The 25,914-nt window shown below is 39.8% G+C and overlaps 2 protein-coding genes across 2 annotated transcripts in view; one reads left to right on the forward strand and one right to left on the reverse strand.

Annotated features, from left to right (window-relative positions):
- LOC119661284 (muscle-specific protein 20-like) overlaps nt 1–25,914 on the reverse strand; it is a 166,904-nt gene that overhangs the window by 105,515 nt on the left and 35,475 nt on the right. The window lies entirely within an intron of this gene.
- LOC119660851 (protein takeout-like) lies at nt 6,119–25,406 on the forward strand. Its single transcript, XM_038070180.1, has 6 exons — nt 6,119–6,534; nt 24,223–24,321; nt 24,389–24,542; nt 24,609–24,742; nt 24,811–24,960; nt 25,110–25,406. The coding sequence occupies exons 1-6, from the start codon at nt 6,444–6,446 to the stop codon at nt 25,289–25,291; spliced, it is 810 nt and encodes a 269-aa protein (XP_037926108.1). The 5' UTR covers nt 6,119–6,443; the 3' UTR covers nt 25,292–25,406.

The following is a 25,914-nucleotide window of genomic DNA, read 5'->3' on the forward strand; positions in this document are numbered from 1 at the left end:
AACTAGAATTCCTTACATCCATACCAACATGCAACGGCTGCTCTGGATTGGAATCCCAGTCGTCATGGGTGTCTATGTTCGTCTTGTGTTTGTTTGCGCAGCATTAAGTGATTAAGAAATGAACAGGAAACACTATGCCAACTGAAACTCTCATCCATCGAGTAATGGATGTACTACACGATGCAACAAATAGCTCTTTCTGGACATCAAAAGTGCTTTTAACAGCACACCGCCATAGAAATGCAAAACGCTGAATGTCCCTATCCATAATGAAATTAGGGACACCCTATCCTTCTGGATAGGTGAAATGACGGAAAATAGACGAGTAGAAGTACCAACATGTCAGATTGGATACTGTGACTGATAGTCTGGACTAGAGTGTTGTAGCAGACGAGCTTCTTCGGGATAAGGCTCCAGGATTACGCTTACGATATAGAATTAATCAGATAAAAACGGGGAGACCGTATGCGATATAATCCAACTGGGAATGAGAACCATTAGCAACTGAGGTAGGACGATGGGGTTAAGCACCAATCTAGTGTAGTGTAGAATATTTGCCGATAATCATGCATGCATGTCGTAGAAGGTGAACAGAAAACTGAAATCCAATATTTGGCATTTATATTATACTAGATCAAAATGTGCTTTGTAAGGCTGACTTCGATAATATATGGAATCGAAGCTTCCTGATAACCCTTCTTATCTTCACAGACACGTGCATGCCAATACGGTGATCTTCAGGGCGTCACCAAAATTGAAAGAGGTCCAGTTTTTGTTTGCAAACGGCATCACAAATTATTGATATTGTTTGACAGCATGACAATGAGGGCCTGTATAGTAAGTCCGAATGCTCTATTTTTCGGGCAGTGTTTGGACTGAGGGTGCCAAAGTGAAGTAACAGATAAACTAGTTACGAAAGTCAGGAAGGCAGCAGTTAAAACCCCGTCGCCCTCAGTACACAAAGTTAGTGACGGTATGTAGGGAGTTAAAATGGGGGTCAAAATTACTTGACAATTAGAACAGGATATTACAAAACCATAGTAGGTACAGCAATGGGTAACCACCCCTTGATCAGCGAAATACTTTTGGTAGGTCTGAAAGAATTAATGACACAGCGAGGAATGACGTCCCCTGTTTGGATCAGGTATTCAGATGATGTGCTGTTTATCATGGAAGAATCACAGCTGAGCAAAATATTGACAAAAATCAATCCTCTTTGCAAAAGCATAACATTTGCCATGGAAACCGAACAAATGGAAATATCATTCTTGGAGATCAAAACTATCAGAAAGGGGTAAAAACCTCGAATTAAGCATTTCTAGGAAACTTATAGCCACAAAAAATTATTCCAAGCAGTTCCTTCCAGCATTTAAAAATATGAAAAGTGAAGATGAGGAATAGAAAATGGAAATTTTCCATTTAGTCGCCACTTTTTGATTGTCATCATCAAGTGACTTAAAGTATGGTAGGTCTTACAGTTGTCAGAAAGCTTCCATTTTGTCGAAACTGCGCGACGAAGAGACTAAGAGAACATTTGTAAGCAAAATTAAAGCTAAATCATTGGCAAACTAGTGGCAGCAAGTTTAACGGGGCGTGAGGTGGCTACAATTTTCGCACATCTTCACAACGGATTGCCTCAGCATATCTGCATCAACATGTACGGAATATAAAAAGATAAACAGAGAATGAAATTTTAAGGCTGGTTGATTTTCCAAGAATGCTTGATTTAAAAACGAAGATTCGGCGAGTTGCTAACAAAAAACGTTTCCAAATATATTGCAACTAGTATCTATTTTACTTTTTCTCTAGAAGAAAAACCAATTTGATATCAGTCACAAAAAAACCGGAGCGACTGGATTGGTGACCATTGTAAGCTATCAACGGACCGGAAGAATGCTGTATTTCGGACACTGCGGCAATCTCCAAGGACGGGGTACGCGCAGAGGCCTAACACAAGAAGCAAATTTGCAGGAAAAAAGGAAGTTTTGAAGAACCAGCATGCCCGGGACTTCGAGAAGTACAGGGAGTAATCGCACCAGGCGCGCCTTTATCAACAAAACAGCAAGATGAAGCCATATCCACATCGATGCTGAACCTACAGAGATAAAGAGGAAAGTCTGATTTCCCACCTTGTAGGCGATAGGATGAACATGTTGATGAACTCAACAAGCAGAATGTCGGCGAGTTGAAAGTCCCGCCAAAGACTTCTGAACTTAGACAAATGCAACGTCATTCAAGATAAATTTAGAAACGGGGTAAGTTTCTAAGTAAGCAGCTGGGAAACGCAAGCAATGGTAGTTTTGATCTCAACCTTTTCAAATATACAGAAAAACTAACTGAAATTAAGTTATTAAAATAGGGAATGAAAGTGCTTTGGTTTCAAATATTTGATTTGAAAATCTGTAGGATTCGTGTTTTTGCAATATGCAGATCATTCCATTTTGCCTCTGTCCTGCGCTGAACTTACGGGAAAATCCATTTGCTGTCATTTTCTTTTCCTAACCATTTAGCATATTTTAGTAACTCCATTATCCACCTTCCAAATTCCTAAAATAATTGCTCATTTATAAATCCTCATTTTAATTCTTTTTGGATTTTTTATTACGAAAACCTCCCTCTCAATTTTAATACATAAATTTTCAACTATCAAAGAAAGGAAAAATGATCACTTTATAGCCCCGCCCTTCCCACTTGTGCACTAAATTCGATATTCGAAGATCAAGGGATTCACCCATTCAAGAAGAGCTCTTTAATTTTGCGATCTCTATCAGTGACAAAGTCTGGAAATTACATTAAGTGGTAAAGACTCATCGAGAACCTACTCTTCATGCAATTTGGAACAAAAACAGCTGAGCTGTCCGAGTTTATCAAGGACAAGCACAACGTGCACCAAGCTATTCTATAATAGGTAGCAGGAGTAGGAAAGGGTACCCAAGAAAAAGCTGAAACCAGCCGTCCAGTGCAGGAAAAAGATGGCGAGCGGATTTGATGGCCTCCGACGACCGAAACGAAACTTAAGGGAACTGAAAATGATGGATGGACCAAGGTTACTCACAAAAAGGCGAAAAAGAAATCAAAGGTGTGAATACGCAATTGTTATCTCCAGCAATCTGTCGCACGCGGAGTCGCTAAAAAAAGATCTAGGGGGAAATGTCAGCAAAATCCGAAGGACCCAGAAAAGTGATCTCATGTTTGAGCTGAAAAAATCTAGCCTAGGCAAAACCTTCCTTCTTAACCAAGTTGAGAACTCACTTGGGGAGAACGTCACGGTACGGGCCCAAAAGCATGAAATCTATACAGAGTACAAGGATCTTGACGAAGTTACTTCCAGAAGAGAAATTTCCACTGTGCTGAAAGAGCAATCGGATGGGTTGTTTGCTGCCTGAAAGAAAAAATTTAATTAAAGAGATCCTTGAAGTGCATCATGTTTGGACACATCGCGAAGGCAAGTATCGACGACTTCGCTCCGATGATTGACCTGATGAAAAAAAGTAGGGGCGCGATAAGTACCAATTCCCGGGATTCAGGAAGTCGTTGACTGCAATAAAAATATAACTAAGGCTGGCGAAACTCCAGTTGCGGGCGCGCTGGTGTAACACCGATGATGGTCCACAGGAGTACGTTGTCTCCGCAGAGGTTCCGCATGGCTCCGTACTGGACTCCCTACTGTGCAACATAATGTACAATGATGTTCTTTCGGTTCTCGAGGAAGTCAAGCTGGTGGATTAGCTGGCACTCACGAGGAAAAAACGGAAGTGGCCTTCATCACCAAGTGCCGGTAGAGTAATTTCGCTCGCATTAGAATAAGGAATCATATTATCACTTCTGAGTCTATCATCAAATAATTGCGAAGGATGACAGATACAAAGCTCAGTTTAAAGCAGCAGCACGTGGAGCATATTTGCAAAAAGGTATCCACCGCCATGGCTCTGGTAAGAATGATGCTGAATGTAGGAGGCCCGCGGTATACTTGCAGGTTGCTTATAGCCAGGGTGGTGAACGCTTTCTCGTTGTACACGGTCCCAGTTTGGGGATTAGCGCTGCATATTTTATCTAGCACCCAAAACTGAGAGCAGTATACAGAAGAACATCCCTGAAGATCTGATCTGGGTTCCGGACTGTTTCACATGATGCGGTGTTCCTCATCTTAGGAATGTTGCCGACCCACCCAGTTTCTGACTGGCCATGGTGAATACCGTCCACATGGTACATACAGGTTTAAATGAACTTAGATGAAACTCTAGGTGAAATGCTATCACCGGAAAATTTTGTCCGGGGAAAAGTAGCTTAGCAGGAGGATTAGGATGCGATCAACTCCATTATCGGAACGATCGCCTCGAATAGTAATGGTTCACATGGTAGAGGCGAGGATGGTTTTAGTCGGTGAAAATCCCACACAGTGGCGTGCCCAGGGCAGTGCCTTTTGACGATTTCCACCTCCTTAAAAAAAAGACAGAGAGATAGGTAGAGAGTAAATCGATTTCTTTTTGTTTTACATGAAAACTTTAAAAAAAAGAGTAGAGTATATCGACATTTCAGGACCATATTATAAAGGTCTTATTTACTTTGGTCCTATGAAACATTTGATTGCTAAATTAGCTTTGAAATCATTATCTGTGATAATTAGAAAATTTCAACAATGGAATTTTAATTTTAACTTTATATTCAATATAGGATATAGGTGTTCTTGAAAATGTTTAGTTCAAGTATCTTTCCTAGCTCGATTATCAATAGATATTATATTCTGATCGCTTGTTGATGATAAAAATTTAAACCAAAATTTAAATTGTAAAAGTTACCTGAGATTTCACACAGTGCGCTGTTTACATATTGAAGAACTTCAATTTCGTTCTTACTATTCACGCTAGCGCAATGGTGGAAGCAATGCCGGGGAAGCACTAGCCAATAAAATTTGTTTGCTGTATTTTATTTTCCAAACAAGGGTGTGGGAGATATCACAACAGTGGAATAATAACGACGCATTCGGGATAACCCCTGAAGATGTACTAAATGTTTAAGCCAAGGCGGAATCCTTTTTGCAAATTAGTTTGCGAATTTCGCCCAAATTCAGATAAAAAAGCTTCACCAATTTTTGCCGAGTATTATAAATATATTATTATAGATACATACAATTGTCCAGTAGCTGCATATAGTTCAAAGTTTAACTCAATCCATCTGTCTATGTTAATTAGTCGACGGCTTTCTTAAGGGAATCGCGTCGCAACTATGGAGTGCGTGCATTCACTACAAAAGTATCCAAAGGAAAAATCCAAAGCGAAATAACTGTTACTACTTAAGACTTTATATTGATGAACAAATAGGAAATTTCCATTAGGTTAGTTGTGAATCGAACCGACCTTGACCTGTGAGCCTTTCTTCCAAAACCCCAACTCTCTGGTTACAAAACGATCCCTGTACGTCCACAAGACGAGCAATATCGCTCTCAACTTGAAAAGACCAAAATTGATTTTATGAAAACTAATCACGTAAGCACTGGAACGATCATCTCAAACCTGCGCCGTGGATTTAGACATTGAAATGTATTAATATTACAGAGTGAATTACGTAAACTTAGTTTTGTCATATACAACCTTTTTGATGAAGATCGGATGCAATATCTGAGTCTACAAACTGCAACAAACGCTACATTTAAGATACAGCTTTTGCAGCGTGACTTTCTGCACCTTGGCGCCATCACCTACCTTTGCTTTCATATACAATGCCACCTTATGGACTTTGTAAAGCATAAATTAACTTGTTCCATAGTACAAATTAATATTGAATCAACAATTTTCAAGCTCTCTGTTATCTATTTTACATAGAACCGCATTGAAAATAATGTTTTAATGTTCCTAGGGTTCAAAATCGCACTGTGATTTCTCTCTTAATTCAGGGGGTCATGGCTTGCATGATATTCAATTAGAATTAAAATAACTGCAGCATTCCCACCATGCTTCCAACGAGATTACCTCAGGTGTTGTAAGTGTACATTACACTAAATAGATACACAATTAGCTCGGCGGAAAATGGTTTGATCCCAACCCAGGCGTCTGGTTTATGCAGACAGACAGACAGACAGTACACTATTGACACATACGAGAAAACAAACTGAATCTTACTTGATTTTTAACTTAGCTGAGGTTGAAGTGAATTTATAAAGTGGCTGGTTAGAACCTATCTGGTGTCATATCGTAATAGATAGTTGCTTTGTGCGGTTCTCAGTGAGCAATAATAGTGCATAATCGTCAAGAATATCTTAGTACTTGACTTAGTTATGTGGTGGCGATAAATGGTGATAGCTTCGGAATAATTAAGGTGGAAATTAAACAATTTTTGCGGTGCTGTGGTTAAATATTTTATTTAGATTTTACCGATACCCGGGACAGTTGATAGTTTTAAAAAAGTTAAATTAATTGCCGAAGTGAACACATCACCCAATTAGGATGGAAATCTCTAAGAACATTTTGCTCTGCATACTTCACACAAGTCTTTTAGCTCTTGTGGGTGGTTCGGGTCCTTATGTGACAGAAAAGCGTAAGTGTTCATTGTACCTTATATTTCAAGAAATTTGCGTATGGTCTCTCAAGCACAAGATATTATGCATACTATATGAACTAGGAGGCAAATGGAGAACCTAAAAATTCTGCAAATCAAGGATAAACCTAAAGCTACCATCCCGAAAATGACACATCCTTAAATCATTGAAAACATATCAAGTAACTGGAATAACCTCGTTCAAGATTAGGTGTTTGCTCCAGATCTTTTTGATTGATTGATTGAGTTTTTAGATTATGGTTGAAGTTAGATGTATATTACGCTACATGCAATGTTTTTAATAGTAGGTTAGAGCAAAAATATCTATAGCTGAAATGGTAAAGAATATTGTTGTCAATATTAGATGCTGGTTTCACTGACATTTGTCTTCAATAAGTTTGAGATGTGGAAAAATGCTGTATGCGCATAGAAAATTTAATATTGTTCGTTTATTGTCTTCAACTGTACGTCATTAACATAACTTAAATGACCATATCCTGCTAAATATAAACCTGGACGTGCAGGGCATATTTATACGTTAATATATGATAACTGAACCGTTTATGTTTGGTAGAGCAGATAGGTCCTCCAAAATAAGCATTTGTTCAGCGTAGAAGTCTCCATTAAGGGCCATTTATATTCTAGCAGCTCAATGTGGTCCAAAAGGGTAGAGGAATATTATTGAATGAAGGTTGAAGATGAAGCCACAGTTAAGAGATTAGAGAAATATAGAAAACTTCTTTTCTTAGCTAACGTTCTTGATTTATATTTCATAAGAATTGTATTTCGGGAACCAACTATTCCCCTCCTCAATGTGTTCTGTTCTCCATTACCCAAGACCAGAAGTTTCTTCCATTTCTCCATTTGGTAATCCTCCGAAGAAATTATTATTTTTCCTGCTTGAAAATAAGCTCAGTGGTGTTGACCTTCGGTTCTCCAAGTTCATGACGGAATATCAAACCTTGCTCTGACATCTGTAGAGGTCTTGAATCACTGATATATATATAACCGTAGGCAGGTAGCAGAAGTGAATTGAGTCAGTGGGAAGATGTGGAAGCGAATCAATAAGTGTTAGCATGGAGCAGTCCAAGATGCTGGTCAGGAAAAAAACGTTTGTTGTTGTTAACCATCAATTGTTGGAATTGTTTCATTTTCCAACAATTTATCTCAAGCCAAAGGAAACCGTTTTCGCCAGTAAATAAGAGGGTCAAGCAATCTGTATGTTTTCTTTAATTGATCTCGAGTCCGTAGCAAACACCAAGGTGATAGCTTGGTGCCAAATAAAGGAATCAGGCTTTGATTTGTTTATGATATTGGATTATTATTATTATTTTGTAAATTTGTTGGGCAATATGGTAGATAAAAAATTTTGCGTACTGGCAATGACAGTCTTTACTTAACGTGTGCAGCTGAAGATAAAGCATATCTCCAAAATAATGTTGATTAATTTTACCTAAACATGGCCATATGGGAGTCTTTTTTACAGCTGTTGATTACTGGGTACCCTTTTAACGTGCGTTATGTTGTATAATATACAGGTTCTTAAAGGAACAAACTGCACATCGTAAGCAGGGAAGACTTCCAGTGTATTCTTAAACCCCTGTTTACAGGGCAAAGGGATATTTCTATCAATCGGCTAATTTGAATAGGTTGTTCGACGACTTCTGACTTTCGAAAATGGACTATGATTCTGGAATGTAGGTACATTCTTCGCCAATGGTACCGAGAGTCTTCAAAATGCTCGCTTTCTCAAACTCTAGCGTAATTTCCAACGATATAAGTTAGACATTCTGGCCCTAAGGGAAGTAAGATAGGGGCTCTAGAAAGTATTCCCCTCTTGCAGCAATGCGCTTTCGTACTCTGGAAAGTAAAGTGGTAGTAGACGCGAATTCGGTGTCGGTTGTTTCTTCATTTGGTAGACTTCTGACTGGAAGACTCCGGTCCAAGTTAAGGAACATCACAATTGTACAGAGGTATGTAGCAACAGTGACTTCCGATATAGTGGAAAAGGATGCTTTCTTTCACGAACAACTACACCCAGTTCAGCAGAGACTTCCTGAAGGTGACATTATGATCGTGGTTGGTGACCTGAATACCAAGGTGGACTCTGACAACACCTTGTTTGGACATGTGATGGAGAAATACAATGTTGGCGACCATAACAATAATTGTGTAACAATTGGCGCATTTCCGGAGTTTCCACCGCCTCGACATTGGTGGCACATTGTTCTAGCACGGAGCCTGCGTAAGGTCAATTCGGTTTTAACTGACCAACAACACACGAACAATCTGATTAACCACTTTGCGATCATTAGAATATTTGGAGCATGTGTCCTGAATTTGCGTAACAAAAGAGGCGCTGATATCGGTCTCGAAAGGGATCACCATTTGGTCGTCGCTTATGTTCGTGCGTGTTGCATCCGTCCCTTCCCTCAGGGCTACTTTTATGATCCATCTGTCTCTCCGCAGATGCACTGAATAACCCAGTCAGTTTAGTTTAGTTTATTAGGGGAGTCGCAACTCCGAGCATTCAGGCCTTTGTTAGCCCCATCATGTTATCCTCGTAAATCGTCTATTCAATGCTTCCGCCTACGGCGTTCACAGGCTTTAGCGAATCTTTGAACATTCTACAGAGACAGGGAGTGTCCAGATTCTTCTTTGAAGAAAACCTTACCGAGGTGCCTTCGTCTGAGATCTGAGGAGGTCGGACAGGTGCATATGAAGTGAAGAGCCGTTTCTTTCTCCTCCCCACATCAGCTGCATATTGTCGAAACCACCACCCAATCTTTTCCATACGGTAGTTTAAGGAGCAGTGTCGTGTTGAAACACTACTAAGTTTTTCATGTCCCACTTCATAAGGCACCGTAAAATTGCCCCAGGGTATTTTACAATGATTTCCGACTGCTGGCAAAGTTACTTGCAATTTCCGCCTTCAGAGTAGACAGTGGATGGCTGGATGCCTAAAGTTGGTTTTGGCTTTATGATTGTGGAACCAAACTCTTGGCGAGCCAGTCTGTAAGCCTCCTCATTACCGGCAGTGTTTGAGCGCCCTGCCACCCATATTAGGAATGTTTCGTTCAGTCAGTCAAGTTTCAGACACACCTGATGACAACTCGACACTACCTGGCTTGATATGCCGTTGCTGCTTAGTGCTGATAATGCTGCCCGACTGTCGGAACAGATTCGAATGGTGCGCATTGTTGTCGCGAACATTCTTCTGCCGCTAATGAAATGGCATATATCTACCGCATGACCGCGCCTTTCCATGCTCCAATGTTATTGAGTCTATATGCGTCTTTGGCTGCTTTCCGTTTTACCTACAAGTGAATAGGGGGTAGATTTAGGATAACTTGCTGCAATCGACAGAAGACTCATAGCTCTAGTAATACTTAGGCTTGCTGCTGTTAGCAAAGTTCAGTTTCGGCCACCAGACGATGTATGCATACATCAAAATGGATTTTATTATGAATATATACATCCAATGAATCTTGAAACCTGAAGCTAGCTATACAGCAAATCGAGAGGTACCGCTTGAAACAATATAGACCCATGGGGAAGTGCTTTCAGGATTGTAATGGAGAAATTCAAAGACCATGGATCGCTGCAAACTACAAGTTCCGATCTTCTACTGAAAATTCTGCAGGGATCAGAGGAGAGCGCGAATGGTTATAGGCTCCAGACGTTTTTAGATGTGGCTGCAATACCCCCAGTAACGACGGAAGAAGTGCTGCAGATTTGCGGTAGGCTGAGAGACAACGGTTGATATACCTTTAAGTTGACTGTTAAGTCGAGATCAGACATATTTGTAGAATGTTGGTGGGAGGAATCTTTTCTGAGACTTGGAAACGATAAAGGCTAGTGTAGTATAATGATGCCCTTAATATCTCACTAGCGATGCCTTTAATGTAGGTTTTACCGCGGATGTGGAATTGCATTCATCGGAAATAATTACTACTATAAAGAAGTGGCTGAAAGTTGCAGCTCTTGCTATACCAAAGGGCCAAAACGCGGCAGTGCCTCTCACGATTCGGTGTAAGGAAACCATTGCTTATATCAGAAAGCACATCATCATCTCCAAACCAGCATCAATCAAATACCTTGAAATGATGATAGATGCAAGACCGCATCATTTTAAACATGTTCGTACTGAGGCGACCAATGTTAACATGGCCTGACGATGATGATGCTAAATGTTGGGGCTCACGACGCACCCGGAGGCTCCTTACAGCTGAAGTAGTGAGTTCTGTAGTGTTCCCGTTCGGACTACTGCACTGCATACAGCACGCTATGCCCAACAGATTGGCGGGGTTTATAGAAAGGCCTTAAGAGTGTGCTGTGGTTTAAAAATTGTTATATACAAAGCTGTTTATGCGATAAGATCACGCGCATCTATGATGGGTCCGGTATGTCCTCGGATCCAAATGTGGAAAACGCCAAAAGTGGAAATGGACGGAGAAGTGCTGATTGATCCTCTCCATCAAGGTATTTTCGCAGAGGACGCATGGTGAGACACAGTATGATCTCAGGTAGTTTCTCACGGGTCGTGGCGGAAACCGCAAATATCTCTATAGGTTTCAACTGAACAGCTTATCTAACTGTTTCAGCTGTGACGGTATTTCGGGGGACCCGGAGCATGTCTAATTTCATTGCCCTAGATTCGAAAAAACATGGAAGATTCTAGAGCCATTAGGAGACCTTCTAATTGGAAAAATGCTTGCATGCCAGCAGAATTGGAATGCAGTTAACTAGATGGTGAAGCGGACTCAGTGCAGAATGGAAGAGGCAGGGAAGGCGGGGCTGTAAATGCAATCGATGGGCGGAGGAAAAGGCTAGAACCATGTCCGTAACGCGTAAGGGTGTAGTTTTAATAGATAAAAATCCCACACCCTCGAACATGTGTGTTATGGCACTACAAAATGAAAAAGAATGGTTGAGGGAACTATACTGGGCGGGCCTAACAGGAATGGAGCAGCCCAGGGTGCTTATTGGGGGATTCAAACCCAAGCGCACAAAGGATTGCTTAAACCTCAGAGAAGAAGTATGGGTTAATTTCACTACTTGAAATAATGACAGGTGTTTGGCTTTTGGCAACTACTATATTGGGGCACATTGTTTGCAGAGCTGATCGCAGGTTTCAACTGTTAGGCAACGTACATATGCTCATCTGATCTGATTTACTCCGACGCTATCAGCAGTTGATTTAGGATTTCTTTTCTAGATGAGGCACTAAAGTCGGTAATCTGTTGTTGGTTGTTTTCCTTCGAGTATGGTAGGGGTGGGGAGGTTTGGTCCCAGAAGCTCAAACGCCCAAAGAATTGTTTAGTATTTTCCAAGATAGGATGATATCAGGAATGCTCCAAGCTAAATGGCTGTGGGAAATAAGGGATATCGGTGGACACTGTTTACATATTTTGTGAGGAGAGTTAATAAACCTCCATTTTGGGGCAGTGTCCCACACATACTGAAAGTAGGTTAAGGCACCTGCGAAAATATTTAATACCAGATGCCTGCTTGAACACCTACAACTAGAGAACAAAAAAAATAAAATTCCAATCTTCACTTCATCTCTGAGGACTGCCTTGAGATGAAATAATAACAAGATAAGTCAACCCGTAATTTGAATGTTATAATCCGCCGGATTATTGGAGTAGTTTCAATTCCCATTTCTGCAAAGCTAGATGTTCGTTTCTTAAGGGTTTCACCAGCATTCTTAATCCATAAAGTTTTTCTAAGCTATATCAACAAATTTCGATAAGTAAACAATGAGATAATCATGTTTTGCATTGAACGTACACGTACCTTTTATTATTGTATTAGATTAAGGCATTAACTAATTAGCGACTCGTTCTCTGAAAGGTCCATTTTACGAGCGTGATTTGGATGAGATCACGCTTCTGGGTATAATTAACTAAATATTAATATTTCAATAGCAATTCTAATGTTATCGCAAAGTTTCTGAGTTTTTACCTGAACGATTTCAATATTCTTTTTAATATGTATAACATGTCATACCGGAAGAACTTATTTTCAATGTTTCGTCTCCAGTTTGGAACCTACCTAGTAGCAAGAACCCGCTTCAGTGTACACGTACATATACGAATAAACGGCAAGATGTACTTGCAAATAGTCAATACCTGTAATTTGTTAATTTTATTTGTTTCCATTTAGCTAAATGTTTTCCGATGTCTTTCGGGCATGACAATGTACGTATAGAACACAGAGCAAAGCTTGAAGGTCAAGGGTACCTAAGAATAGTAGATAAGTGGTTCTATCGAAATCTGGTAGAACAAGTATAGAAAAAAGATCCGAGTCAATATCAATTTTCTCAGAAAACTAAAAAAAAATCCAAAAATTTGTATCTAAACCTATGGGGGAAGCAACTCCACAAAAATATGTTTAGGACATGACAGTTGTACCATGACCAGCAGTTCCATAATTTTACTCATCATGTTAACTAATGTCTTCTCAGCGCACTTTAAGTCTTACAATTTAAATTTAATTGTGGCCTAAACATTGTAATTAGTGCACGGCAACGAATATGATCCACAATTTCATAAACCGGTAAAATGCACGTGATTTTCTTATGAGCGAATGCAATGTTTACCAAAGCAAACGCAAATTAAGAAATGGACGAGTTTCTGCAGAAGCCATTTACGTGCCAAGTTGCAACCGAGTATGGATGTGCAAAGCAACACGCGAATGACTACTCTTGTAAAAGCTGTAATACAAGTTACATGAAAATCGTGTTCTCTTACAGCGAGGTTGGGAAACAACAGTATAGTAGATACGTGTATCTAATGGATACCATTGGAGATGGGAGGCAGTTACTTCGTTACTGCAATCAGCGAAAGTAGAGCCATGAATTAATATTTTGCAGAAGATTTCCTATCTGGATGCGGAGCATAATGGATTGCATTTATTTAAAAATTATAAAATAAAGTGGATAATTATCAGAATGCGGCAGTGGCTTTGTAATATGATAGATATTTAACATAAATACGGAAAATCAGAAATTTGGAGTTGGACTGAGCTGGGCGAGCTGGTTTCAGGTTCCGTCATCTATTTTAATAAAAGCAAAGAAGAAAATTTGTTAATATCGGAAGACCTTTGATTCATTGCACTGTTGACATTATCATTGCACTAATTTTAATGAACGCGGAATTTAATATTTTTGATGAAATTCCACATTTGACGTAGATTATCACTATAATAGCTCGAAGTACTCCCTATGAAGTTTTTGTGAAACTTTTTTAGTTGTGAAAACTTGTGCACGAAATTTTCACTACATCATATTCGATAATGAAAGCCGGAGCTTTTTATAGTTTCTGGAAATTCGATTTAAGCACTTTTTTGAGATTACATAATATTTAGGAAGCTTTCTTAGGATGCACCTTCTGATGTAAGCGTGTATTATGCTGAATCTAAATTTTAACGCATCTATCCCGATTCCATGACTTTGTAAAGAACCTTAGACAATAATTTAAAGTTCGCCCGTTTCGTCGGGAGTTCTCCCTACATTGCCTTGAAAATGCGAGCATTCATACCTAGCGTCTATTATCTTCTTCATTGGGGGTGCGAATGAACTTGGCGATTAGATGATTTTAATTAGTTTCTAAGTTTCCAATAAGTAGTGGTACGGAATTTAAGGATATTTGGTTTGTGCAGTCTGCTCACTTCCGTTGAAAATTGTCTACAATGGAATGCTGCCACAGATATCGTTGAAGCCCTCCATACCGAGAAATTATTAGTTGATCTAAATATGGAGAGCATCCAGGTTCAAAGGTTTTACAGAGTGGCATATTTTAAGTTTCAGTTCAACCATTAATGAGTCAGTGCCGTTTTATTACCTTTAGGTCAAATTTGTTACCACGGATTCTATTTTTTATTCTGTCGTTTCCACATACATATATGGATTGAGATTTCGGGTTTCCCAACGCACGGCATCTTTTATTCAACCGCATTCGTTTGGTTTAGGTTGGGTACTAGAGCTTATAGTTCTGAGAAAAATCTTCTGATGCAGGGTTTTGATACAAATCTGATTATCCGAGCAACCCTGTTCTGAGACCCCTTAAATGTTGCTGATTTTGGAATAACCATTATGGCCAGTATTTCGAGTATTCAACGGTAGAAATGATTGCATGTAGTGGCGTAAAGCATACGTCCAGTAGGTAACACAATGCCTGCCATCATAGTAGACTTTCTTTTTAAATATTTAATAATATTAATCGTTGGCGCAACAGTCCATATTGAATCAGTGTTAGAACACTTCATGCAAGGCAGCAACGGTACATTACAGTACACTGTAAGAGGCAATGTGGTCAGCATTACGCTTGCCCGAGATTATTAGCCTGATTTGACTCAGGTACTCATTCGCAGCTGACATCCGACATCCAGTCAAGATAACAAATTCCTCTGCCACCAGCGAGACTTGTACCGCGACCTCCCGCTACGACAGTCCAACGTTCTGGCCACTTGAGCCATCTGGACACTTATAAATATTTGACCAGGTTATATATGTTCTTGTTGAAACTATACACATTATTGTCTGCCAAATTCCCCCCTTAAAATTTCAGAGAGTTCTTGACATGGAAATGCTACTCCGCGACAAGGCAGTTGCGATTGTATGCTATATGTTTTGAAATTTTTTTATGCGGGACCGTTTATCATTGACACAATTCTCAGGTAGTTTAATTTGATACCAGAATAGTTAATTTACATTTTTACGGTTTAACTGCAACACAACACAACATTCATCCAAAATAACTTTAATTTACGAATACCTGCGTTTTATCAGCCATCACCAAAAAAGATTAACGTTGATTGTGATCTCTTCACAAATGATAAATGTAGATAGTGACGAAACCTTAGAAAATTGACGGATGGGGTAAATTTATCCGTTTAATATTTTGGAGCTCTCTTTGGATCTCTGTTGTACCGTGTGGTCTTGCTTTCCCATTGGGAGGCAAAACACCTTCTCCATTGACTAAACAAGATTGTTTATGGATATCAATTTGTAATGCTAAGTTGCCAACACGACAATGCTACAGTATTCCACTATAGCAAAGGCTCTTTAGAGTGGCAGAACTATTGTTGCGTTGTTTTAACCACCGTTAACTAATCAGATCAACGAGAGTTATTGTAATCAATCTACGTTGCATCCTCTGTAACAATTGAATGAAAGTACGATGCTGATTGTCAGATTCAATTTTTCTTTATTTTCCGGTAATTTATGCGGAACCGTTTTGGGTTCTCTGTGTTGAGCCTTAACCTTGCTACCGAAATGCCTCGGATAGGCGTACGATGTTTCAAAATCGGTTTAGAATTGGTTTCTGGACTGTGTGCATGCTCTTAGATAACGGTATTTAATGCGCCCAGAATACTTGCCATGGTGGTGTGTCTGAAACTTGAGCAAGAATTGTGCCCATATAAGCCGGACATTCTGCGCCTAAGTGAAATGAGATGGTGGCACTCTGAAGAGTACTACTCTCCCTCTTCCTGTGCTTCTGATTTCTGGAAAGTATGGTGGTAGCAGAGGCCAATCCGTTACCACAATATGCGCTTTATTGACCTGGGTTTCTGAAAGGATCTTCACTGTAAGCTTCCTGCCCAGGTTAGAGACGGTCACAATTTTGCAGTACGCAGCAACAACCAAAAACAACGATGGGAGAGATGTAGCGTTATGCAGCTTTCACCGCCTCGTCATTGGCGACGCCGTTCGTTCACAGGGAGTTGTGTTTCAACTGAGCGGCTACGAGCATCTAATGGCACCCACCTTCGTAAACCGACTGTCTACCAGCAGTAGATAACTTTCTTGCTGCACAAACTGCCCAAAAGTACCTCTGTCTCTGGTGTGGATGAAGCTATTGGCTATGCCGCACTAGAGCACAACAAGACCTGCTTGATTACACAACCTTCTGTGTAACTTTTTCGTACAGCTCCTGCAGTCTGTGCGGAGTTGCTGCCTCCATCCAATCCAATGAAATGGAATATGAAGAAAGAAATTATCGTTAAGATTCTGAAGAATGGACACATTTTGAGCGCGACGAAGATACTGACTAGAATCATCCTGGAATGCATCAAATAACATCTTGAGAGCGTGATTGAGAAAGAGCAGACTGGTTGTCGCCCGGGATACTCCTGTATCGATTTATAAACACCCTTCATATCATTATTAGACAGTGTGAGGGGTGTGAGTCTTCCCCCCATCTGCTCTCTCTAGATTTCCAGAAAGCTTTCAATAGCGCAAGCAGGAGTGTATCTGGGATATTCTACACAGGAGGGGCATTCCGGAGAAACTAGTAGTTAGTATCAAAATGACATAACTGGACAATCGCATCGTGCATCGAGGTCAAATCTCAGAAGAATTTGAAGTCGAATGCGAAGTGCACCAAGTTGGCATTTTTTTGCTGATACTTCTTCTTCTCGTTACTGGTTAAGACGTAGAGAATTTTAAAAAATTATGTCATCATATTTCGACTACGTTGATGATATCTGCTTACTCTCTCAGCGAGTTATAGAAATTCCCTCTGTATTTCGAAAGAGAAGCAGACAGAGTCAGACAGAAGATAAACTCCAATAAATTGAAGGTTCTCAAACTCGCTGGCCATCACACTCTTCCTATTTGCAGGGTAGACTATTCTTCAAAGTAGTACAAAGAAAGTGGTTGACACTGCCAGTGGATAAGTCAAACACTGACGAAGGGTGACAACTGGATTCTGGTTTATGCCATACAATGAAACCTACCATCCCAGGAGTGCGTTGCCCTAGAACTACGTGGCGTAAAACCGTGGAGGAGGATGCAATATTCTTAAAAGAATGTGGAAGGAGTTGGAGCACATTGCTAGGAATCGAAAACGGTGCCGCGTGGGTATGGTTGACGCATATAGAGATTTTGAGCAACAATATAATTATGACCACCAATTTGAGTTGACTATACCTTGCGGAAATAGTGATCAGATAGATATAACGAAGTTTTGATTTGCGCTGTTGGTAGAAGCACTCGTCGCTACGTAAATATCGCTTCCGAAGTGATCGAGTAGCCTCTGGCAAGATAGATTCGTTTTCATTTTCTCTTCTTTCTAAGGTTTTGTGTAAAACAAAGCCAAATTACTATCAATTATTGTTTGGTTATCTATTTGTCACACCAATTTGCTCGGAAACGGTTCACTCTATTTTTACGAAATTTGGTGGGAAGGTATGGGGAGGGATTCACGTTTATATGCAATAAATTATATCATTTTTTGTTGAATTTATGAAGGGGCTCCCCATACATGAGAAAGGAGGTGAACAATGTTTTTAGCAGAATATGGTCATGTGGGGTATTAAATGGCGTAATTAGTACTTTTCGCAACTGGCGTAACTTTCAATACCAATTGGAGTGAGGGAAGTAGCACCCAAAATGTAGGCCATAAACTATAAAAAGTTTCATTCTCAGGATATATTCAAGCGAAAAATCTGAAAAAAATCCCAATAATACACCTATGTACGAGTATAAAATCTTCATATCATTTTTCTCGAAGGAGAGTCATCTGACATTAAAGCAGAGGCTAAAGCGTAAGTTTCCACTTGGTGAAGTATTGATAAATGTCTTCTGAATTTGAACTTCGCCAAGCTTTTTAGAGAGAGAAAGAAGAGTTGCAGAGAGGATCGATTTTTGCTGGTGGTGCCTTTCGATTAATCTCGGGGGAGAGATCGGCGTTTGGGATTTAGAAGCGTGCTCAACCGAGTAACCTGATCGGGTGGCGAGCTAGAAGCATAGTGTTATTACTTAGGTTGTTGCAAATGAAATGTCGGATTTTTCAATGAAGTGAAGTTAGTTATGATTTTAATGTTTAAAACTGCCGCAAGGTGACTCTGGTGGTATGGGATAATTGAGTATAAATAGTCGTTCGTTCGATCAAGGAGTCATTTCAGTTTCAATCGTCATTGAAGTTCCAAGTAAAACTCAAAGAAAAAAGCATGGAAGGGAGTCAGAAACGTCTACTTTTTCTATATGAATTTAAACTTGGTCACAACGCAGCGGAGGCAACCAGAAACATTTGCAGAGCATTTGGAGTTGACGCAGCAAACGAACGAACGACACAGCGGTGGTTCGAAAAATTCCGATCAGGCGACATGACCCTCCAAAGTGAACCTCGTGGACACCCAGGACCATCGATCGACAACGACGAGTTGCGTTTGATAGTGGAATCTGATCCCCGATCATCGATTCGTGACATTGCAGAGAAAATAGGCGTACACTATTCGACAGTATCTCGGCACTTACAACTGCTTGGAAAGGTGAAGAAGCTTGATAAGTGGGTTCCGCATGAACTCAACGAGCAAAACATGGCGCTGCGAATGGAAATATCCAGTTCTCTATTCAACCGCAACAGGAACAATCCCTTTTTGCGCAGAATAGTGACATGCGATGAAAAGTGGATATTGTACGACAACCGTCGCAGATCAGCACAATGGCTAGATGCCGATCAGCCTCCACAACACATGCGAAAACCGAGCCTTCACCCGAAGAAGGTAATGGTAACTGTTTGGTCGTCTGCATCTGGAATTATTCATTATTCGTTTTTGGAGCGTGGTGAAACAATTAATGCAGAGAAATATTGTGCCCAACTTGATGAAATGCACGAGATATTACGTGTTCAGCGGCCTAGATTGGTCAACAGAGATGGAGTGATACTGCTCCATGATAACGCCCGACTTCATGTTTCCAGAATGACGGTCCAAAAATTAAATGAATTACGATATGAGACTCTTCCTCATCCACCATATTCACCCGACTTGTCGCCAACCGACTACCACTTTTTTAAGCATTTGGATCACTTTTTGGCGGGGAAACAATTCAGCAATGAAGTAGCTGTCAAAAGTGCCTTTGAAGAATTTCTTAGCTCTAGAAACCCAGACTTTTACGAAACTGGAATAAATGCCCTTGTATCTCGTTGGGAGAAGTGCATTGAAGCTGCTGGTTCTTATTTTGACTAATAAAATTAATTTTCATAAAAGTTATAGTTTTTTGAAATTTTACTCAAATATCCGACATTTCACTTGCAACAACCTAATATAACAATGCTGATAAATTATTGATCCGTGGAAGGTTTTGCCACAGGTGTGTGAAGGTACCAAGAAGAAATTTGGGAATTGATAAAGTTAGTTTGTCACATCAAGTTAGTGAATCTTGTTTGAAGAGTCAGCATAATTGTCTCTTTTTCACGAAGATTTTGACTTAGTTTCATTTGGAATAGTTTACATCTGAGGAAGTGGCTTATAGTCCGCCAGTTGACATATTTCAAATCAGTTGACCTTTGCGATGGTAGATGAATACCTATGTACGATTTCAAGAAGTGGAAGCACCGGCTTCAATATCGCTAACGTTTTTTTGACAAGTTCGGGGTCAGACCCAATATCTTTTTTGCTGCAGCAGCTCAATTAATATACATGTATGAAATCAAACTTTAGCAGAACTTTTCTAGAACAAATATTATTACTTATGTGGTTGTACGATGTCCCAAAGACCATTTGAGTTGATCGGAGTCGACAAGTGGTCAGACTAATCTCCTGTCGATACACGGTTGCATACTAGTGTGCCAGTCAGGTCCGGAGATGTCAGAGGGGTCCCTTTGGATACATCAGCCCTCTCTTGTTCAGAGTTAGGAAATTAATATAACATACCTCTATCCGAGAACCTAAAATGAACTTGTCAGAATCGACTTGCATTCACAAGTTTATCGTAAAAAACCTCGAAGGTATGTCCTCAAGATCACCCTGCTAAAGGGCAAAAGTCCATGGGTGCATCTTCCCAGTACAGAAGATACTGAACAAGAGCTACACCTTGGGACCTCAATCTAGGTAGAGCGGTAAGACAGCAAAATAATAAACTGGATCAGAAGTTTCTTGAAGAGAAAGACGTCGGAAGGGTCGACATTGTTCAACATGAGGAAATAGAGGGTCGTAATTCAGGTCTTGTTGAGGGGAAAGATTAACAAAACCTTTGAAACATAAGAGATTAGATATTTTCTGCTATTTATAGTCTAGCCAAAAATTGATAGACCAGTAGCTTCCTCCAAACTACAATTTTTATTTTTCAATGCAGATATATATTTCGGTAGCAACTTACCCATTTTATCAATACTGATGATGAAAAAATTTAGCATCAGCACTGATGTAGGGGGTAAGCTACTTCCAAAATATATATCCACATCGAAAAATAAAAATTGTAGTTTGGAGGAAGCTGCTGGTCTATCAATCTTTGAAACATAATTAAAATCACTCATTCTCACTTTTCTTATCTGTTAACATTAGCGACACAAACTTACTTTTTGCAATGGCAATATTTTTCTAATTATTTCTTGTTCGATTTATATTTTTTCTTTTCTTAGTTTTGTTTTTTTTTTCACAATAATATTTTAATCAATGAGCCTCTCCCTTACTTAAAATAAGGGATGCTCCCAGGAAATATGTTCCATATAACAACCTAAAAATAGTTACCATACGTTCGTTATTTGTTCAGATTGTGCGTTTATGGAGCCATTTTCATCATAATTGTGCAATTGTGAATTACCTAGAAAAAGAATAAAATGCATTCAGTTAATAAAATAATTCCATTTCTCATTGTTAAGGAAACGCAACAAATACTTATGAACGGAATTTCCCTACTGTTTTTCTTTTTCATAAAAATTGCTAGGTAATTATGATAGGCAATCGAATAATTAAAATGCATACGAAGACATTAGTAGAGTATATATATATAGTAAAAACACCCACGATTCTTTTTTCCGCCCAGCTGGACAGAGGGGCGACTAACCTGGGCCAAAGGCAACATCTAAAAGCCTGCATCATAGCGATGATTTGTTTTGACGCAAAGTGGGTGCGAAAATGTATTACTGCATCTCCGATTGTCAGAAACTCTTAAAGGCCAGGCAGTATAAATTACAAGGATGACAGTTTTTTTTCCTTAGATCGAGCATCTTCAGCGCTTAGGCAAATCCTTTGGGATTAATTCCGTCGTTGAAATCACAATTGAGACTGTTTGAATCCTCTGTGATCCCCATGTCTGTATGATATCATCCCCCAAGATGCTTTAGTTTTGGATTTTTTCTTCCTGTTTTTCAACAGTGTTCCGGTCCAATGGCATCGTTGAATCAGTTATTCTTTCTTGAAAGCAGATATAGATTAGGCCTATTGTGATCAACACTGTAATCTATGACAATTGTGTGGTCGTACAGTAGTTTCATCCCATCTTTCTCCAAGATCCTTTGCGGAGTATACCCCTAAAAGGAGTTGTAGTTGGCCACTAGGTTATACTACTATACAGTGCAAGATTTTGATGAAGAGTCCTGCAGGTGGAGTTCTGACGGCTGGTATACTCGGTTCAATCAGCTGGAGGGTCTCTTCATCATAGTTGGTTTTGAAAGAAAAAAGTATTGTCTTCCCTTTCCAGAAAGCTCTTTGGTGACCTGTGGATGCGATTAGATTATACCCCAAGTTTCTGCTTCAAAACCTCGACGATTTCTGTGATCGGCATATCATTGGAGAGATGATAATTTCTAATGATGTCGCAAGACATATTTATACATTCTTGGCAGTGGTTTTTTAAGATGTATATGTATGACGTACCAATTTTCTTTTTCAAATTTTCGTCCCTTTTGTTGGATCACAACACCCATAACCGTAAAACCTTCCTACGCATACCTCTGCGGTTTGCGGCAAGGGGTTCATTATGGAGACGGACAACACAGAAAACCACAATGTAGGTTAGGCTATGAACCTTTGTCGCAGTAATCTCGAGGAGGAGAGGATCTTAGATCCTGTGAATATTATTTGAAATGCGATCGACATCTCTTTATAAATTGTGTCGACATCCCCAGTTGCTCTATTTCTCCTAACTACTTATTTTATGGAGTATCTTACAATTAGAGTATCCGAATGCCTTCTATGTTCAGTCTGGTTAATTAATGATTCTGCACCGAGCTCAAGCGATAGTTCATGAAAGATAAGTACTTATTTATCTAGACAATGCGGTGAGATGGGAGGGATACTGAACTTCCCCAGTTGCTTAGTTTTGGGATCAACAGAAACGATACGTCTCTATTTGTCTATTTGAAAATTGGATGACTAAGAAATAGTGGAGAATCCCAAGCCATAAGTACAGGGTGCGGCAGCATAACTTCCTTTTTTAAAATGCGCGCCACTCAGTTAGTTGATGTCTAGCGGAGCGCTAGTGGTCTGGTTCAAGAGGGATACTGTAAAGTTTTGTCCCGACACGGTTCAGTCGCCATCATGCGTTGGAATAGTGAGGAGCGTGCCTTTGCCGTTGAGGTTTACTTTTCAAGCGGATGTTCGGTTATTGCAACACAGCGTGCATTTCGGAATCGCTTTAATTTAGCCCCGTTGGCTCCCGTCCCAGACCGCAAATTAATTGTTACATGGGTCACTACATTCAGACAAACTGCAAGTGTGACAAAAGGAAGAACTGGAGTCCCTCGGCCCGTTAGATCACCTGAGAACATTGAAGCAGTGAGAGCGTCAAACACGCATCCGCCCTTGGACTATCCGATCGTTCTGTGAGAAGAAATCTTCGTGATGCTCTTCATTTTCATCCCTATAAGATGGCGATAGTGCAGAAACTTTCAGAACGTGATTTCAATTCGGATGAACGCGTGTGAGCTTCTTCTTGATGTCGTTCCCGAGGGTGCTATTGTTTTTTTAGCGATGAAGCCCATTTTCATTTGTGTGGGTTGGTTAACAAACAAAACATGCGCTACTGGGCTGACACCAACCCTCGAGAAATGGTATCAAAAGCCTTTGCATTCACCCAAAGTCACAGTGTGGTGTGCAATTTCCTCAGCTGGAATTATTGGTCCCTGGTTTTTTGAGGAAAATGAGGTTACAGTGACAGTGAATTCGGACCGGTATGTAAACATGCTACAGGATTTTTTTTTCCCACGGCTGGAAAATTTGGATTTGGGGGACACTTGGTTCCAACAAGACGGTGCAACAGCACACACTTCAAGAGCATCGATGGCTGTTTTGAGGGAACACTTTCCAGAGCGCCTCATCTCAATTAGAGGCGATTTTGAATGGCCGGCACGCTCTCCCGATCTGTCCCCTTGTGATTTTTTTCTATGGGGTTTTTTGAAATCCCGTGTTTATGTGAACCGTCCAAGAACCCTACAAGATTTGAAGACCAACATCCAAGAAGAAATTGCCAACATAATACCTGTTATGCTAACAAGAGTCATGACAAACGCCAGAAATCGGTTTACGCAATGTATGGAGAATGGGGGACGTCACCTAACAGATTTGATCTTCAAAACAATGTAAATAAAAACTTTAGACATGTACCTACATTATAAAAAATAAATAAATATTTTCCGATGCATACAATAGTGTTTATTGAGTTTTGAAAAAAGGAAGTTATGCTGCCGCACCCTGTATTATTTTGGATAATAGAGTTAGACAAAGATTTGCCGGCAGGCGGATTTGTTATCATGTGTGGATGACGGATACCAGTCGAATCAACTGTGAATGAATTCCTTAGTCAAATGAGGGTAATAATCTCAAGCGAGCGCAATGCCTGCAACAGCGTACTATAGTGAACCATAATGGTCTTGAATAAAGTACTCTAACAAGTTTGAAGGCCCTGATTCATCAGCTATTACTGATATCAAATATTTGCTTTTGGGTTCTTTTCAGCTCCCTATATGATGTCATGTCAAATTAAAGATCCAGAATTTACCAAATGTTCCACACAAAGTATACAGAAGGTTATGGACGCCATCAACGAAAATAATGGTAATTAAGATATAGTGAAGAAAATACCATACGCGTGTTAAATTGACTGGCTGAATGTGGTTTCTAGGTCTCCCTGGACTGGATAGCTTACCTCCGCTCGACCCATTGTACGTGAATAGGATACGAGTGGATCAAAGTGGCACACAAGCCATAAACCTTAAGGTTGAACTTTCAAAAGTTGTTATTGGTGGATTTAAAAAGATAAAGATAGTAGAAAGCCGGTAATAATAAACATACTTTTCAGTCAAGAATAATACCACCTAACTTATTTTTGTTCTTATTTGCAGAGTATTCCCCAAGGATTATCACTGGGAGACAAAAATCTTCCTCCCGAAAATGACAATCGCAGGCGCTTATGCTTTGAAGGGAAGAATTTTGCTGATCAATATGAACGGTCGTGGGAACATGACCTTGGGAATTGGTGAGCTGAATCAACGTTTTCTAATTATTTGTATCTAGACATGCTTACTTTGTTGCCTCTCAATTTAGATAATATCAAAATCGATCTGTACACCACAGTTCGATTGTATGAGAAGGGTGGCTTCACTTTCTACAATGTAACCTCGACAAGTGCAAAATACAAGATCGATAAATTGTCGGCTCGATTCGACAATTTGTTCAATGGGAACAAACAATTAGGTGAGTAGTTTGTATCTGGAAAGTTAAGCGAATATCGGGAAATAAGTTGTGTGCAATGTTCAGATCCTCATAATTCACTCTCATTGTCAAGCAAATATTTAAATCTGAACTTGTGTTGTTAATAATGTGCTACATCCATTTATTCACAGAGGAGAGCACGAATGCATTCTTCAACCAAAACTGGGAAACGCTCAACGAAGCGCTGCAACCTATTATCCAGTCAACCATCTCAGAGATTCTTCTGAAGTATCTGCGGGCAATATTCCACTACATTCCAGCAAATTATTTCGTAAGCGATATTCCAACATCGACGGAGCTGTATGGAAATTAAAATTAGTCTAGTAGCACCTAGTTATGTAACTCCTTGTTAATGTGATTTGAACAGTACTTAATTGTTGGTAATAAAAAGTGTCTCCCTTTCTGGAGGAAAAAGTTAACAATACGAACGAAATCTTTCCTTGCTATGGGTCGAAATGAAGCTTGTGGAACATTTCTGTGTCCCCATTGTGAATTGTCTACGTATTGATTAAAGTATGAAACGGTCATGCGTTTATTGTTATATCTAATTATTAACTCGTTCACCTGCTGGCCTATGAATTTGCCCAAAGCAGGTTTCGATGCAAGCGCACAAGAAAATTTCCTAATCCGCGACATCTTAGTAATTGAAATGCATGCACTTTTGCGGCAACCTAACTGCAGACATTTCGTTGCTAGAAAATATTAAGGTGAGTATGACTGATCTCTACGGAATTTTGAAATTCTAAGTAATGAAGGTTGAAATGTAGAAACAAAGCAGGGAGAAAAGTAAATAGGTGGAAATGGTACATAGTTTAAAAAAACACATTAAGGAGTTTTTTTCATGACCCAAAAAAGGAGAATCCATGGATCAAACGAGAGTCTGGTTCGTCATCAAATCAGTGCGAACTCAGGACTCTCTCAATCCTGAAAGGAAAA

This window comes from Hermetia illucens, chromosome 1, assembly GCF_905115235.1.
Source record: "Hermetia illucens chromosome 1, iHerIll2.2.curated.20191125, whole genome shotgun sequence".
Taxonomy (NCBI): Eukaryota; Metazoa; Arthropoda; class Insecta; order Diptera; family Stratiomyidae; genus Hermetia; species Hermetia illucens.

Bases quoted from the DNA above. Each gene is read 5' to 3' on its own strand.
- LOC119660851 (XM_038070180.1), top strand. From the start codon at position 6,444: ATGGAAATCTCTAAGAACATTTTGCTCTGCATACTTCACACAAGTCTT. The intron at 6,535-24,222 runs GTAAGTGTTCAT...GGTTCTTTTCAG, and splicing joins TCCTTATGTGACAGAAAAGC to CTCCCTATATGATGTCATGT. The intron at 24,961-25,109 runs GTGAGTAGTTTG...ATTTATTCACAG, and splicing joins CAATGGGAACAAACAATTAG to AGGAGAGCACGAATGCATTC.